The sequence below is a fragment of the Quercus lobata genome, chromosome 3 (assembly GCF_001633185.2).
Source record: "Quercus lobata isolate SW786 chromosome 3, ValleyOak3.0 Primary Assembly, whole genome shotgun sequence".
NCBI classification, from domain to species: Eukaryota; Viridiplantae; Streptophyta; class Magnoliopsida; order Fagales; family Fagaceae; genus Quercus; species Quercus lobata.
In genome coordinates, this window is record NC_044906.1 from 53,862,587 (window position 1) to 53,879,983 (window position 17,397).

At 33.8% G+C, this 17,397-nt stretch overlaps 1 protein-coding gene across 1 annotated transcript; it reads left to right on the top strand.

The window, feature by feature from the left end:
* The first annotated feature begins 14,137 nt into the window (after positions 1-14,137).
* On the top strand, positions 14,138-17,065 carry LOC115981070 (receptor-like protein EIX2). The gene has a single exon (XM_031103255.1). It carries the CDS (start codon positions 14,138-14,140, stop codon positions 17,063-17,065), a length of 2,928 nt encoding a protein of 975 aa, XP_030959115.1.
* Positions 17,066-17,397: the final 332 nt, after the last annotated feature.

Here is a 17,397-nt window from a genome sequence, read left to right on the forward strand (position 1 = left end):
TTAGATTCTATAGGTATTATTAGACAATGCTCAAGGTGATTCAAGTCAAAATTCAAGAACATACAAGCTGCAGGAAGAAGATTTCATAATTTATCTGGTTCGATCGATCGAAAGACAGGCTCAATCGATCGAAAGTCATATCTATAGAATTTTAATTAAGCTCAAACAGCAATTCAAGCCTCTTAAGGATTAGGGTTTCAGATCTACTTCTCCCACTATATAAAGGAAACCCCAAGCACATTTTTATATAGCTTTTTAGAGAGAGAAGAGAGTGCCTCTTTTGTATTTAGGGTTTTGTTCCTAAAAAGTTGTTTCATATCTTCTACTGGTGTTATTACTTGAAGAATCTCAAGATCCGGTATTGTAGAAGTTGCTACCTTCTCTAATCATCAAAGGTGCTGATGATCTAAACCTTCAAGGGTAGTCTTGGAGTCACAAACAGGAGAGTTTGTGTTGCTAAACCTTTGAGTGGGATCTCAAAGTCACAAATGTGGGTGTTTGTATTTTGCAAAAGACAAAGAAAGAAGGAGTCCGTGGTCTCGAAGTTTGCACGTGGTCATGTTAGTAAGTTTCTAATGGTGGGTAGCAATAGGATGTTAGTGGTCTAAGTTGCTACTGTAAAACTTCGATTCTTTCTAGTGGATTTGCTTTTTATCTTGAGGATAGTTAGGTTAAATCCTCCCCAGGTTTTTTTCCGGTTTGACTTTTCCGGGTTATCATATCATTGTGTTTTTTTATTTTCCGCTGCTATACATTGATATGATATATTTGTGTTAACCTAGATTTGTTAATTTGACTAAGTAATCACTTGGCTAATTACCTAGGTTAATCTGATTGTGGTTTTAAGGGGTCTAAAAACTAACAGCACGGGTTAGCAACTAGTTATTGTTATTATTATTATTATTACTATTATTTGCAGCAATCTCTCTCTATTTTTTTTTTGGATTGACTTTTATTAAACAAAAGTGCAACGCCCATGGGGCACTTACTTTGTTACTTTAATGTGAACTTAATCTATATTAATTTTCAGGTAACAACGTACTCTAACTAACTATAAGTGAAATAAATTAAGAGCTATTTGCCATACTCTTCCAACAGCTAAGAGTCATAGGTCCCCTTAGGGCCTATTAATTTTAAATCTAAATAATTATAAACTCTTGACATTTTAAATTCATGAGTGTTAAAATTCTTGAGAGTTTTTATTTATGTTGTTTAGATATGCTTAGAATTTTAATTTGAATTGTTGTATTATAAAAATAAAGTCTTTTAATGATATAAGTCTTAATTTTTAAAAAATATTCTTATATCATTTAGTAACTAAAGAATAACAGAATCAGTAATTTGACAATTATTTATAATTTTTTAGAAATGATAAAAGCACCCTTTAAATATTTTTGTTGGTGTGAAGAAATTAAACATTTTTGTTTTGAAATTAATTCTATACAATTATTTTTAAGAAAAAAAAAAATGAATTTAAGTAATTCTTACTCATACGATATATGTAAGAATTGATATTTCATAGTTTGGGTTCGAGTTTTTCATTTAATGGAAATTGGTATTTTCATGAAAATTATAATTCTCAATATTTTGTTTTTATGAAATCTCAACAATTATACTATTCTTATTCTAAATTCCTACGTAAAAAACAAGCACTTAATAAAAAGTTTTGGAGTGTGCATTCCGTGATTAATTTGCTCTTAGCAGAAATGACAAAATTATACTCTAAATCTGTTTAGAGCTATCTTTTTAAACTAATTACGTGACAAATTATAAGATTATATATGTATTTTATTTAAACAAATTACATAACTCATTAAAAAAATTCATGTGATTAAAACTATACATGGATAATCTTTTCAATTACAATATAATGTGTCTGTTTGAGAACAACTTATTTAGCTGAAATTGAAAACTTTTTGCTGAAAGTACTATAAATAAAACTAAAAACTAGCTAAAATAATATAGTGTGATCTATAAGTAGTACCAAAAAGCACAATGGAACTATGAATAATAGTAAAAATAAGCTAAGTAGTAATTAAAGTTGCATTTTTCAGCCAATGCCAAATGCAACCAATAGTAACTAGTAAATTGAAGCAAAATAACTTTAAACTTATTTAGAACCAAACTTTTTCCTACAAGAAAATTTAATTGGGACCTAGCTAGGACCTGGAAGAGACAGATATATGGATTTTATATGCAAAGGTAATTCCAAAATATTCTCCTTATAAAACATCCTCTCTGTTAAATAATGAAAAAAGATCGATCTAAGTTATTATTTGTCCAAAAGAAACAAATACCGGCCAGGAATGCACGATAAGATCGAATCAAAAGAAATATACTTGTGCAAAAGTCCAAGTGCATGATTTCCACCAACACACCAAGTAATATAATTTTTTCCGCATAGAGTCAACTCCAGATTTCTTCTCCACATAAAGGTAAAGAAGGTTCAGATTGCAATAACAGAGGAAAGGAAGTACTCATAAACGACAGCAGTTCAACCAAAAGGAAGAAATACAAGTTGAAAGAAAACGATATGTCGTTGCACTTAAAGAATTAATTGGCACGTGTATCATAGCTTAGTGGATTACAACTGTCAGTTAGTTAGCTTAGTGGATTACAGCTGTCAGTTAGTTATTAGATAGTTTTGATAGTTGGTTGGTTAGTTTTTTTTTCCCTCTTCAGCTCTTGCACCGTATATATATATTATATAGCAGAGAACCTCTCAATGTAATTTAAGCTTTCACATTTCTATGATTCAGTGAACGAAATCCCTAATTCCTATTTAGAAAGCTCTTCTTTTACAATAAATGTATTGCACTTCATGTTTGTTTGTCATATATAATTAATGTAAATTATATTTGTTGTGTTTTCTACCTCTTTGAAATAATAAGATCAGAATCATATATTATACAACGCTAGCTGTTCTACTGTCTTTTTCTGCTTTCCAAAACAGATGCTTCATTGCCCAACACAATGCTACCAGTCACTCCTACCTAAGATCAAATTATAACTTTTGGCATGTGTAAGGGTAAAACTAACTCTTAAGTTGCCAAGCTTTTCAGAAATTCTGTGAGAGAAATAATCAAGAGGATTGTAAGTTTTATCCAACTTCTAGCCATTCTAAAATTAGGATTCATTATACAAAGAGAGTCACATATGAAAGATAAAATATTATCTTGATTAGGCAGTGTTAGTAATGAAGCTTATATTTTGTTTACAAGCCCACCGCCCGTGGTGGAGCAGCTTAGCTATTTATAGTTAATTATCTAATGTCCTCATTCACCAAGCTTTTTTATTTTCCGTTTACTGTATGTGAATTCTTCAAGTTTTCCTCCCTAAAATCACAGATACCTAATCAAAGAAAACATATTAATTAGAATTCACATTCAAAATCCAAAATAAAACATGGAAATGCATTCACCAAAGCAACATAAAATGAAATTGACAAAGCAAAATTCAAATATCTAAGAAACAGTTACATTGAGAGAGAGAGAGTGAGAGAGAGATGGGAGACGTTACTGTCAGTAGCAAAGGTCTTGAGCTAAGAAGCGAAACCCATCCATTTTTTTGTAGGCAATTAAACTCGCGCTTTGACACTTGATGACCACGATCTCATTTACCTTTGGTCGTACTTGTGTCATTATTCATTAAGACAAAGTTGAAAGACCATTACCACTGCACCATTTGGACACCTTTTCCAAGTATTAGTGCTTTGGTGAGCAGGAAGAGCGCATGGGTTTGAGTTATGAGCAGCATATTTTTATTTTTATATTTATTCTTATTGATAAGATCGTGAGTAGCATATTTGATTTGTAAGTGTTTCTTTTTATCTCAAAATAATAATAATAATAAATAAATGAAGAAATGAAAGACCATTGGCAAATCATGCTATACCTTCTACAGCTTTACTGAAGTTTGGATTGGTTGAAAATCGAAGTGCAAAATGCTAAAGAACACTTGGGGTTTGGGTAGTTTCAAATTGACCCTTCATCTCAATTCTGTTAACTATACTAATATAAATGGTCATGTGTTGTCTACCTTTTATTTTAAAAATGAATATTTTTATAATAAAATGGTCAATCACATGCACATCACATGATCATTTGGATAAGTAAAGTATTTATATGGGTGATTGTACCATTTTCTACGAGACGAGAAGATAAGTGTCTTAACACATTCTTCCTATCAAAACTTAAAAGTGTCTAACACATTCTCTGTATATAACTTACCTTTCAAAGTTAACCTATGGAACACATATTAGGTTTATCCATATAATTTTTGCATTATTTTATTTTATTGTAATTAGGAAGTAAAGCCTTTTTAAAAAAAATATAAATTTAATTTGATAATTACAATAAAAGAAAGGGGATTTGAGTCATAGATGTCTAAATTGGAAAAACTAGGTATCAATATAGTTACAAGACTCTTGGCATGAAATGAAGCCATGTACTTTTGGTTTTTATCATATTATATTTAAGATAAATGCCATGTAGGTTGAATTTATTATTCGAAGATATTTCATGTAATTTCATATATCCATTGTGTAAGGAAAGTGCTTATGAGTTGTCAAGCAATTTGTGAGAGTTGGTTATTTATATGGTTTTAAAAATTGGATTGAACCGACGAGTTTGACCAAACCCTAAAGTGGTCTAGTAAAAACCAAGAACCAAATCAAATTTCAGGTTATTTGAAAGTTTTGATTTTTATTTTTGAGACAGTTTCAACCTATAGTGTTCGCTCCTGATAATAGTTGTTTATCATCAGACAAAGACACCAATTGGTTTTTTGTGTAAGCGGAGATTGAACCCCAGATCTTTTATTCAACCATCAGAGATTTTACTAGTTAAACTAATTGGAACCCACATTGTTTCTGATTTTTAAAACCATGGTTATGTGCTCTAGAATCTTAATGAAGAAGATAAGGTTAATCCATGATTTTTGATTTACTCCAATATCTTAATGATGAAGATAGGGTTGTTTTATGCTGCTTGAGATAGAACTTGCTTACAAGTTTATCAAGCACTTTGAGGAAGCAATTTGTCTAATTCCAAGAGCATTCCTTTGGTGGTGAGCTCAATTACAAAATTGGGCTTTGAAGTTCAACTCATGTAGCAAAGAAAATAACCCACCCTGTATGGTGAAGTAATGTGGGTTAAAAGTCCAATAACTTATGAAGAAAAATAAATGGGCTAATATTTGTTTGGATCCAATATTTTATGTCCAATTCTAATGTAAAAGTTTTGCATGGACAAAGGCAGGAAAAAAAGCCCTTAAGTACATCACACTCTATAGAAACTTGAAACCTAGTGGCAAACGCTAAACGTGAGTAGTGGTCCAGAGTTAAAGTGTCACTCGTTGGTAATTAGTGAGTGGTAGTCCCTAGATTTCTATTCATTGACTATTTTTTATCTCGGTAAATTACATTTTACCCGCACGTGTTTTGGTCAAAATTTAAATTGTCTATCTGTGATTTGAAATTTGATATTTTACCTACTTGAGATTAGCTTAGTTAGAGTTTTGTAACCCATCTCTGTTAAAAATATGACTAATTGTGTGTTTGGGTTCACGTCTCTGCGTTGCGTTTTCCATTTCTGCGTTTTCTCTCTTTTTTTTTTTTTTTTTTTTTTTTTTTTTTTTTTTTTTTTCACGCGTTTTCCCCCTCACAAGTGGCTACTGTTCATATACTGTACATGAACAGTAGCCGCAACATTTGACCAATTTTCCCTGGAGAGTGCATTCGTGCACTGTTTATGGACCCACAAATTTTATTTTTTATCAATTTTTTCATTAAAAATGGGTCCCACGGTACTATTTACACATTTAAAAATTATTTTACTACAGTGTTTTCAGTTTTCAGTTTTCAGTTTCAGCAAAATAAGTTCTATCCAAACACACCCTAAATATATAATTTTGCTCCATTTTATGTCTCTCTCTTCCAAAAACACAAAAAACATAAAAATACAAGACCAAAAAGATGTTGGTTTGGAAAAATGAGTGAATGTCATAAGATAAAATTGAAAAGAGAGAAGAATGTTTAACGGAATGATGGATCCAGAGATGACTTGCTCAGGAGCAGATGAGTCGAATGTCACCTGCCAATTTCGCTCGAATCCAATAACAAATTTCTACCTAATCATCAATCTATGCCTTTTCATATATGGCTTTGAAAATTCAAAGCTGAAAATTTCTGCTTTCGTATTATTAGCTTTTTTAAAAAAAAAAATTTATTACATAATCTACTGATTTGATTGAATTCTGAGTTTTGAGAATTGGGTATCTCATAAATTTTCTTTTCAAGTTCTGGGTGCTGATATATTTGAATTATGGTCGAATTAATTGGGTGTGATTAGGGCCCTAACTAACGCTCACATTTGCAAAATTTTTTTGGATCTTTAAATTGTATGGTTTTATTAGTTATAATTATGTGACTGACATTGCAGACGATGTGTAGTCCAGGTTTGATGAAGATGGCCACTGAAGGTATGAAGAACGTGAGTCCTGAAGACTTGAAAATGGCTGCAAAGCAGTTGATCTCAAATCATGCTCTAATAATTATTGATCAATGATTGATTTCAAATCCGGTTCTTTATGCTATGTTTGGATGTTGGGGGAAGGAGGGGGAGTAGAGTAGAGGGAGGGAGAGTAATTTAAATACCTTGTTTGAATGTTTTTTAAGGAAAGAGAGAGGGATTTGGAGGGGTTTGGAGGGGTTTGAACTACTTCCAACCCTCATTTTTAATTCCCCCAAATTGGAGAGATTTGGAGGGGGAGTGGAGCATAAAAATACTTGACTAAATGAATTATCAAATTTACCCTTACCATATTAACAAAATTACAAATAAAAAGACTAATTATTCCACTCCTCCTTACTTAATTTTAAAAACATCCAAATAAGGTGGAGGATAAGCATTCCCCTCTATTCTCCTCTCTCTCAAAACTTCCAAACATAGGGTTACTTTATAAATTAGTTTGGTCATTTATTATGTCAATTGAATTGATGATTGAACCTACTTGTCAATGTTTGTGAACGGCATTTTCCCCTCTTTCAAAACACTTTTGATCTTAGTTGATATAGTATTTTTATGTTTTTTGTGTTTTTGGAGGAGAAAGACATAAAAATTGAGCAAAATTACATATTTAGCCATGTTTTTAATAGAGGTAGGTCACAGAACTCTAACTAAGCTAATCTCAGATAGGTAAAATGTTAAATTTTAAACCACAGGTAGGCAACTTAAATTTCGATCAAACCACAGGTGGGTAAAATATAATTTGCCCTTTTTATTTCAATGATTTTAGGAGAGATGGAAAAGTTTTTTTTTTTTTTTTTTTGAGAAGCCAGCCTGGAAGTCCAAGAAGGAACTTTATTAGACAAACAAAACTAAGGAACATCAGAAGCAACCAGGGGGGCAATGTCTCTAGATATGTCTTCTGACCAGACCTTAAAATCTTCCCCCTCTTTTGCTTTCCTTGCCAAAGCATCGGCAACCTTATTACAAGAATGATTAACAAAACAAAAATCACAACAATTCATTTGAGATGACGAATGGTAGATATCATCAATGATATGATCGAAAGAAGAATGTTTAGCCGATCCAGACTTGATAGCATTGATAACCCCAACAGCATCAGCTTCGAATACCACCTCATGAAGACTCAATTCCAAAGCAAAATAACTGCTCTGTGGCATGCAAGGATTTCTACCTCAGCTACTGTTTGTGAAAGGGAAATACAAATTGAAAGAGCACCAATGACAGCACCTCACTAGTCCTGTATCACCATGCCAATACCTACAGAATTTATGCTCTGGAAAACTAGACCATCAAAGTTAGCTTTGTACTGATTTGGGTCAGGAGGGCGCCACTAAATTGAAGTCGGGAACTGGGTAGAAATTGGATTCGAATCTTGGGCAGTAAAGAAGTCCTGTAAGAGGCCACCAGCTTTTTGTACAATATGATTCAGGGGAATGGATTGGAGGCCCAGCCAAAGGAAATTACACCTGTTCTACAAAAGCCAAGAAATGATTATAAAAATTTTTTCTCTAAGATCATCAAATACCTGCAAAAAATGAGCAAACAGATTAGAAAAATCCCCTGAGGGGATTACAATTGAGCTTCGGGCCCAGCTTAGTTGGCTCCACACATTCTTCAGTGCCTCACATCCCCACACAGCATGGAGAAAATCTTCAGGCTAGGCATTACAGACCATGCATCTGTCAGTATTAGCTATATGGCGACAGAACAAGTTGACCATGGTGGACATTGCCTCATTGCAAGCACGCCACACAAAATGCTTCATCTTGGAAGGGATCCGTAGCATCCATAAGCCTCTCCAAAATGACTTCTGGGGGTTAGGATTTGAGCTGCTAGTGTTGTTAGTTGAAGCATCGCAAGCCAACAACTTATAGGCACTTTGGACAATCAACAAGCCAGAAGGAGTTTTAGACCATATCAAACAATCACTAGGGAGTCTGAAACTCAAAGGAATACTCAAGATGATTTTAGCCTCATGTAGTAGGAAGTTTTGGTGAATTACATCAAATTTCCAAGCACATGAAGTTGAATTAATGAGGCTACTAACCTTGGCATTAGGTGGAATATTGGGGAGAGGAGAGATGACTGTTCTATAGCATTGGTCAAGAAGCCATTTGTTTTCCTTTATCCAAATAGAGGCACCATTCCCTATCCGCCAAACCATGCCCCTTTTAACCACCTCTCTAGCACTACAAATACTCTTTCACGCATAAGACCCCATTCACCTCAGGTGCTTCTAGAATTGAGCAATTCGGGAAAAATCTAACTTTGAAAACCTTATGGCATAGAGAATCCAGATTATTAATCATTCTCCATACTTGCTTGGCCAATAAAGCTTGGTTGAACTTCTCAATCTTCTTAAACCCCATACCTCCCACCTCCTTTGCTTCACAAAGCCTTTCCAATTTTATCCAATGAACTTTTCTTGCCTCACTATTGTAACCCCACCAAAATTTTCGAATCATGATCTCAATTTCTTTTATCAAACCCTTGGGAAGTTTAAAACAACTCATGGAGTAAGTTGGGATCACTTGGATTACTGATTTAATGAGCACTTCTCTACCAACCTGAGAAAGGAGTTTTTCCTTTCACCCCTGCAATTTCTTCCAAATCCTTTCTTTAATATAGACAAAACTATGTTTTTTTGCTTTCCCAACAAAAGCTGGAAGGCCCAAATATTTTTCATATTGTCTAATGGATGGGACACCCAGTAGCACTTAAATACTAGCCTGGATATCATGATGGGTGTTAGCACTGAAAAATATATTAGTTTTTTCTCTATTTATTTTCTAACCCAACCCCTTCTCATAAATAGATAGTATATCAAGAATTACCTGACATTCAAATTCTTTTGCTCGGCATAAGAGAACACTATCATCTGCAATGAACAAGTGAGACACCTGAGGACCATTTCTACAAATTGAGACACCCCTAAGCAACCCATCTGATTCGACTTTGTGGATCAATCCCTAAAGCCCCATAGCACATATCAGGAAGAGATAAGGGGAGAGTGTATCACCTTGCCTTAGGCCTCTGCTAGGAATGATGTGACCAACTAGGACCCCCATTAATGATGGCTGAAAAAGAGACAGTTTTGATGCAAGACATGATAATATTTACAAATTTCCTGGAGAAGCCCAAATGCAACATTGCTTTTTCCAAAAAAACTCATTCCACCCAATCATAGGCCTTACTCATGTCAAGCTTTAAGGCCATGAAGCCCAACTTCCCTTGAGTTTTCCTTTTAAGATAGTGCAATGTCTCAAAAGCGACTAAGATGTTAGCAGTTATGAGACGACCTGATAAAAAAGCACTCTGAGAATCTGAGACAATATATGATAAGATACATTTCAATTGGTTAACTAAAACTTTTGCAATAAGTTTGTAGACCACATTATAGAGACTGATGGGTCTAAAGTCTGAAACTTTTTTAGGATCCTTAATTTTTGGTATAAGAGCTATGAAAGTAGAGTTGAAGTTAGCAAGAACATGACCATTATTAAGTGCATTTAGGATAGCTTTAGTAACATCCCTACCAACAATGTGCCAAAATGTTTTTTAGAAAATGTGCGACATACCATCAGGTCCGGGGGTAGTGAGAGGGGCCATTTGGTTGAGAGCTTTAAAGACTTCCTCACCTGTGAGATTCTTGTCCAATTCTAAATTCATTTCTGCAGTAACAGTGGATGTCATGCCAGCCAAAACCTCATCAAAACCTGTGGGATTTGATGTAGAGAAAATGTTTAGGAAATACTCTTCCACCATTCTGGCCACATGGTCTTCATCTTCTACTCACACCCCGGATTCATCCTCCAAACCTAGAATTAAATTATGCCTATTCCTTTGGTTTGCACGGCAATGGAAGTACCTAGTGTTTCGGTCTCCATCCTTCAACCAATTAGCATGTGCTCTTTGCTTCCACATGGTCTCTTCCTTGGATTTTAGCACCTCAATTTCTTTCCTTAGCTTCTAAATACAGTCAGGTGCAGTAACATATAACCCAGCCTCCTCCAACCCACTAAGCTCTCTTAACTTCTTTCCAAGTGTGTTCCATACCAGCCCAAATGTTTCCCGGTTCTAGAGAGAAAAGTATTTTTTCTTCCTTGGTAGGTGAGAAAATAGAGAAGACGGAAAATGGAATGGGCCGCAAAATTTAATACCACCAAAATGGAGAGAAAAGAGGGAGGAAAATATGAAGGAGAAAAAAAATCATATTTTATCTTTTTTTTTTAATTTATTTAAAAGTAATGTTAAAATTTGCTCATTTTATGTAATAAAAATGGGTAAACTTAGCTTTGTTTAGTTGGAATAATAGAACATATTGGGAGGTCAGAAAGTTTAAGGATACAAAATGTTTTAGTTTTCCCTCATGTATGTTTAGTAGAGATGATGGAAAAGTGGGAAGGAAAATATAAATTACTATTATGCCCTTGTTGGAATTTGAAACAATGAGATAGCACGGGTAATTTTAAAATTCATGTTCATGGCCATTTTTTCACATATTTTCTTGCCTATTTAGAGAAAAAGAATGACAGGCCCAAGTGGAAAACCCCCCATCTCACCATTTTCCTTCCTCTTTTTCTTTCCAACCAAACCGGAGAGAATCTCATTTTCATCCTTTCTTTCTCCATACTTCCCCTTTTCACCCCAATCAAATGCAACTTTGCAAACAATATCCTTTTTTATTTTTATTTTTATTTTATAATTTGATGGTTAGTGGTAAAAGGATTAAACTTTGGATGTTTTCTTTGGGGAAAAAAAAAGTGTCAATTAATTGTGGTATAAGGCTCTTGGCCATTAGGTACATTATTTTAGGTACAATACATTATATCCCCAATTAAAATCAAATATATAATTGTATTGACCAAGAAAATACAAATAGTGTTACATTCTCCAAGGAAAATTAAATACAATACAACTACATGTTTAAATTTAATTTAGGAACTAAATGTACTATACAATATACATACAATAGTGTACCCCAATTTCACCCAATAAGAATATAATAGTAAATTGCTACAAATCTACTACTTTTGTGGTCCTATTTTCTTTATTATCAAAGGAAATATGCACCGAATTTCCAACTTCTCATTCCTCAATCCTTCCTTCCAAGCACGTAAGATAGAAAATTTGTCCAAATGATTGATAAAGTACCTTTTCCATTCACTTATTTTCCATGGTTCCATCTTTCCATTCTCCCTAAGAAAATTTGTCCGCTGACTGATGCTTTTACTAAGCTCTGACTCCATTTTTCTATAAGGTGACTCCTATTTTCCACAAATTCAACTTGACCAAGACTTTCAGTAATCAGCGTAATGTAGAAGTTGTGATTATTTTTTTATCATTAATTGACAACAGATTAATAAAGGTTCTTTCTTAATATTGACTTACAAATCCCTACCTAGAATTCATTAATTATTGAAAAATATATATAATCTTGATCAGAGTGTCACAATGTTATATATATACACATACTTGGAATTGGATCATTATTATCCACTTTTCATTTTTTGGTTTGTTTAGTATCCTTATTGCAGAGTTCAAATTAATTTTCTTAAAAACACAAATAAGAGAGGAAAAAATTATTTTAAAAAATACTTAAAAGATAACCTAAGGAGAAACAAAACCAAGTTCACACAACTTCACTACTCTTGGAGGTTTTAATCGGATCAACTTGTAATTTTATTTTTTTTTATACTTTTGAATAAAGGACCTAGAATCGAATCCAATCTACATTAAAAACCAATTGATATCTTATTCAGATGGTAAAAAGTAATCATTATAAAGAGTTTTCATAAGTTCAAACGAATAACTACTATCTTTGTTTGTGTAGTTAAAATGATAACCACATGGAATGATCGCAAGAATCACATCGAAGGCCAGCTTGTGAGAGAAGACATAGGTATGTGGCTATTGGACTATTGGAGAAGAAGAGCTTGCGTGAGAATTTGAAAACAAAGAGAAGATGAAGATGACAACAAATGTTTCTTCTTTAGGGATGACAAGCTTTACATCCTCCTTTATTGGGACTAAGGACAAGTGTATTTATAGAGAAGAAATATATAATTCATTTTAATTTTTCCAATTTGGGACTTCTTTTCCTAATATTTTCAATAAAGACATCCACTTTCTCAAAAAAAAAAAAAAAAAAAAAATGATAAAAACATCTAAAATTTAATGAGAAAAATGAGAAAATAAATGAGTCCAATAAAGCGATTAATAAAAGTCTAGCAATGCTATTAAAAAGATTTAGCAAAATAAATGTAAAATTCTTAGCAAAGCTAAGAATAGATTTTCTACGCGACAAAATAAATTTTCATAGTTAAAGAATAAGTGACCAACAATGTCAAAGTAGGTAAGAGTAACATAACAACACAGAATATCTTCATTAGATAGTGTTTTCTTATTATGTGATTTAGGAAAAGATGTATAGGAGAGAAAAGGGGCAGAGAAAAGTAATTTCTCTTGTTTGGTAGGTGAGAAAATAAAGAGGACAAGAAAGCGGGATGGGTCGTTATTTTCCCATAGTCTACAAATTTTTTTTTTTTTTTTTGAGAAACATAGTCTACAAAATTTAGTACCTCTAAATGAATAAAAAAGTGAGAGGAAAAGGTAGATCAATTTAGCTTGCTTTAGAATTATTGTCGTCCACCGATTGAAGCTAGTTTGGAGTCTTTGGACTCAAATTTTCTACGGTGAGAGCAGCCACGCTTTTAATAAAGCCTTAAAGGAAGGACCAAGTTTTAAGTTAGCTTTAGAATTCTGCCGTTTATCCTCAAAAAAAAAAAAAAAAGTTAGCTTTAGAATTATTGTCGTCCACTGGTTGGATTTTCTATTACAATTTCGGCTTGACCAAGTCTCCCGACTCTCCCTTACGTGTTTCTAACTACTGTCAACGTCATTTAGAAGTTGTGATTTTTCGTGTCTCCATTGCCGACAGATTAAATAAAGGCTCCAAGCTCAAATTAAAGTATAGTCTTCTTGGTGAATTTTTTTTCTTTTCAAATATAATCTTGGTGAAAGTGTTACATTGCTTTTTATATATATATATATATATATATATATATATATATATACACACACATACAGTTGCAATAGGATACTTAATATCCACTTTTTATTTTACTTTTTTTTTTTTCTGAAAATATCTTTATCGTTGAGATCAAATTAATTTTCTCAAAAAAAACAAATCAAAGACCAAAAATAGGGAATTTTAAGTTTTTAACAAATATATATGAAAGTGTTGTGAAAATATTGTAAATATAGCATTTCTCTACAAGACAATATTCATAAAAGGTACATCATAAATTCAAATTAAAAAATAAACCATTTTTATTTAAGAAGTAAAAAATTAAAATTATAACCACCATACCAAATTTCCAATTTACCTTTTTACTTTTTCGTCTAATGGCAACTCAATTACCAAGACTAACCCAAAAATTACTAATATGAAAAACCCCCCATTTCCAAGCAACTGCAAAAAAGAAAAAAAAAAAAAAATTAAAAAATGCTTCTAAACATAAGCATGGAAGAAAACATTCTGAAATGAACTATGATCTTTATAAATAGCCTTTAAAGCTTCAACATTGTAAATTGCCAAAGCAACGATGGCTAGCATGAAAACCACCTTTCTACTTGCTCTTATTTTCCTTCTTTTGCAAACTGAGTTTATTTCACTTGAAGCTATATGGTCCAATTCTAGTGCTGGCAACTCCACTGTAGATTGCATTGACATGGAAAGGGAAGCCCTTCTTAAATTTAAAGAAGGACTTGATGATCCTTCAAGAACTCTTTCTTCCTGGGTTGGCGAAGATTGCTGCAACTGGTTGGGAGTAGGCTGTAGCAATCGAACAGGTAACATCATAAAACTCGACCTCAATGGCCAACTTTTATGTGATCAAATGTCTGGTAATACCTCAACAGAATGTTGGTCTCCTTTGGATGGTGTTTTATCTCCTTCTTTGCTTGAATTAAAATATCTAAATTACTTGGACCTAAGCAGCAACTATTTCGAAGAATTTTCCATCCCAAATTTCATTTGTTCTCTCAATAAGTTGACTTACCTTAATCTCTCCGATTCATGGTTTGGTGGAACGATCCCTCCTCAAATTGGGAATCTTTCTAACTTGCTTTATCTTGATCTCTCTGAGAATTTCCTAACAGCTTCAAATTTAAATTGGCTCTCCGGTCTCTCTTCCCTAAAATACCTCAATTCGAATGACGTGGACCTTTCCGAAGCAACTACTGATTGGCTTCAAACTGTTAATTTGCCCCCTTCTCTGTTGGAGTTGCACTTGCACTTGTCCTATCGTGGACTTCATTATCACCCTCAAAGTTTTCCCTCTGTCAACTTTACGTCACTTTCAGTACTTGATCTCTCTTGGAATGACTTCAACTCTTCTTCAATTCCTCAATGGGTGTTCAATTTCACTTCCCTCACAAATCTCCAACTTAGCTATTGTAATCTCACAGGTTCCATCCCTAAGATTGCAAAGGGTAACCTATGCAAATTGCGGACTTTGGATTTGTCAGAAAATAATTTAAGTGGCGAAATAACAGAATTTTTCCAGGCCTTATCGGAATGCAGTAACAGTAGCCTGGAGGAGTTAAATTTGAGCCAGAACAAACTCATTGGGAATATCCCTCATTCTTTGGGGAATTTAAAACGTTTGAGAGAGCTTCAACTTTACAGCAACGCATTCTCCGGTTCAATTCCATCATCTATACAAAGTTTGTCCCGTTTGGAGATACTGTACCTCGAAGACAACAAGATGAATGGAACCATCCCAGAATCAATTGGACAACTTTCTGAGCTGAGGGAGTTGGATCTCTCCGGGAATTATTGGCAAGGTATCATGACTGAAACTCATTTCCTAAATCTCACAAAATTGTATGAGTTTTCCTTGTCATCGTCATCTAGTAACCTTTTAGTTATCAATGTGACACATGACTGGATTCCTCCTTTTAGTCTACAATATGTCAACATTTTGGATTGTCAATTGAACCCTACATTCCCTGCATGGCTTAGAACACAGAAGGAACTCACAGAGATCTATTTAGTAAATACTGCAATTTCAGATACAATACCGAATTGGTTGTGGAACTTGTCTTCACAACTTGAGATGTTGGATCTTTCTCATAACAAATTAATGGGAAAGCTCCCCAAGTCATTAAACTTCTCTTCCTTGGAGTCGGTATTTCTAGATTTTAATCATTTAGAGGGTCCACTACCACTATGGCCTAATGTGACAAGGCTTTCTTTGAGGAGCAATTCACTTTCTGGACCAATACCGATAAGAATCAGCCAAGAAATGTCGCACTTGAGAACTTTAGATCTCTCTGGCAACTTTCTAAATGGTAGCATCCCATCATCCATAAATGGACTAGGACAATTGATGTGTCTTGCTCTATCAAACAATTGTTTATCTGGAAATATCCACAACCACTGGAAGAGTATGCAAAGTCTGCTCTTCATAGATCTGTCCAAGAATTATCTATCTGGTGGCATTCCAAGCTCAATGTGCTCACTACCTTCTCTTATGTGGTTGCAATTGAGTAACAACAATTTTTCTGGGAACCTCTCTTTATGCCTGAAATTTGTTCCAGGCGAATCACTATTAGCACTTGATCTTGGTGAGAATAGATTGTCAGGGACCATACCAGAATGGATTGGAGAAAGACTTTCGTTAATAACAATATTAAGCTTGAGAGGAAATATGCTCTTTGGAGATATTCCTAAACAATTGTGTGGTATCACTTCTATCCATGTCTTGGACCTTGCCCAAAATAATTTCTCAGGATCTATTCCATCGTGTTTTGGTAGTTTGGCTGGTTACAAGTCTTTCGATGGCAACATATATGCATATATCACAAAGCATATGGATTTGGTTGTTAAAGGAAGACAATATGAATACTACAATCAAATCTCAAATGTTAATCTCATGGATTTTTCGAAAAATAGTCTTTCGGGAGAGATCCCCACAGAACTAGCAAATTTGACCTTATTGAATTCATTGAATTTGTCGTGGAACCATTTGACGGGAATGATACCAGAGAATATTGGAGCTTTGCGCCAATTAGAATCTCTTGACCTCTCAAGCAACCATCTTTCAGGTCACATTCCTTCAAGCATGTCTTCTATGACTTTTTTGAGCTATTTGAACTTGTCATATAACAACTTGTCTGGACAAATTCCATCAACCAACCAGTTTCAAACCTTCAATGATCCGTCTATTTATGAAGGTAACCCACAACTTTATGGGCCTCCTCCATTGCCAACAAGTCTCTCAATGCCAAGTGACAGGAATGCAGATCATAAAAATGGTGAAGATCAATTTGAAAAGTTATGGCTGTACCTAAGTATTGCGCTGGGTTTCATTGTGGGATTTTGGGTTGTTTGTGGCAGCTTGTTGATAAATAAGTCCTGGAGAAATGCTTACTTTTGTTTTGCTGATAAAATGAAAGATGGGCTTTTAGTGATCGTTGCAGTGAATATGGCTCATTTGCAAAGGAAGATTCAAGCAGAAAGACACTGAGATTGGGCTTCAATGGAACTAGAAAATGTAATATATATATATATATATATGTATGTATGTATGTATTGTGCTTAATCTTTGTTTGTCATGTATTGTACTTAATATTTAGGTTTAACTTTTGGGTCAAAGTTATGTCTCAATATGTTAGGCCTCAAGTAGAGTCTCTCCATGTTGTTATATGATTATCTCACCAACAGACAGTTTAATAAATTTGGAGCTATGTATTACGATTTGTTATTGCCATTGTGCACGAATTGCAATGTCAAAATTTTGTTTGTTTTGCCATTCCAGATTCAGAAATGTATGGATTAATGGAGACATAGAAGCAGGGG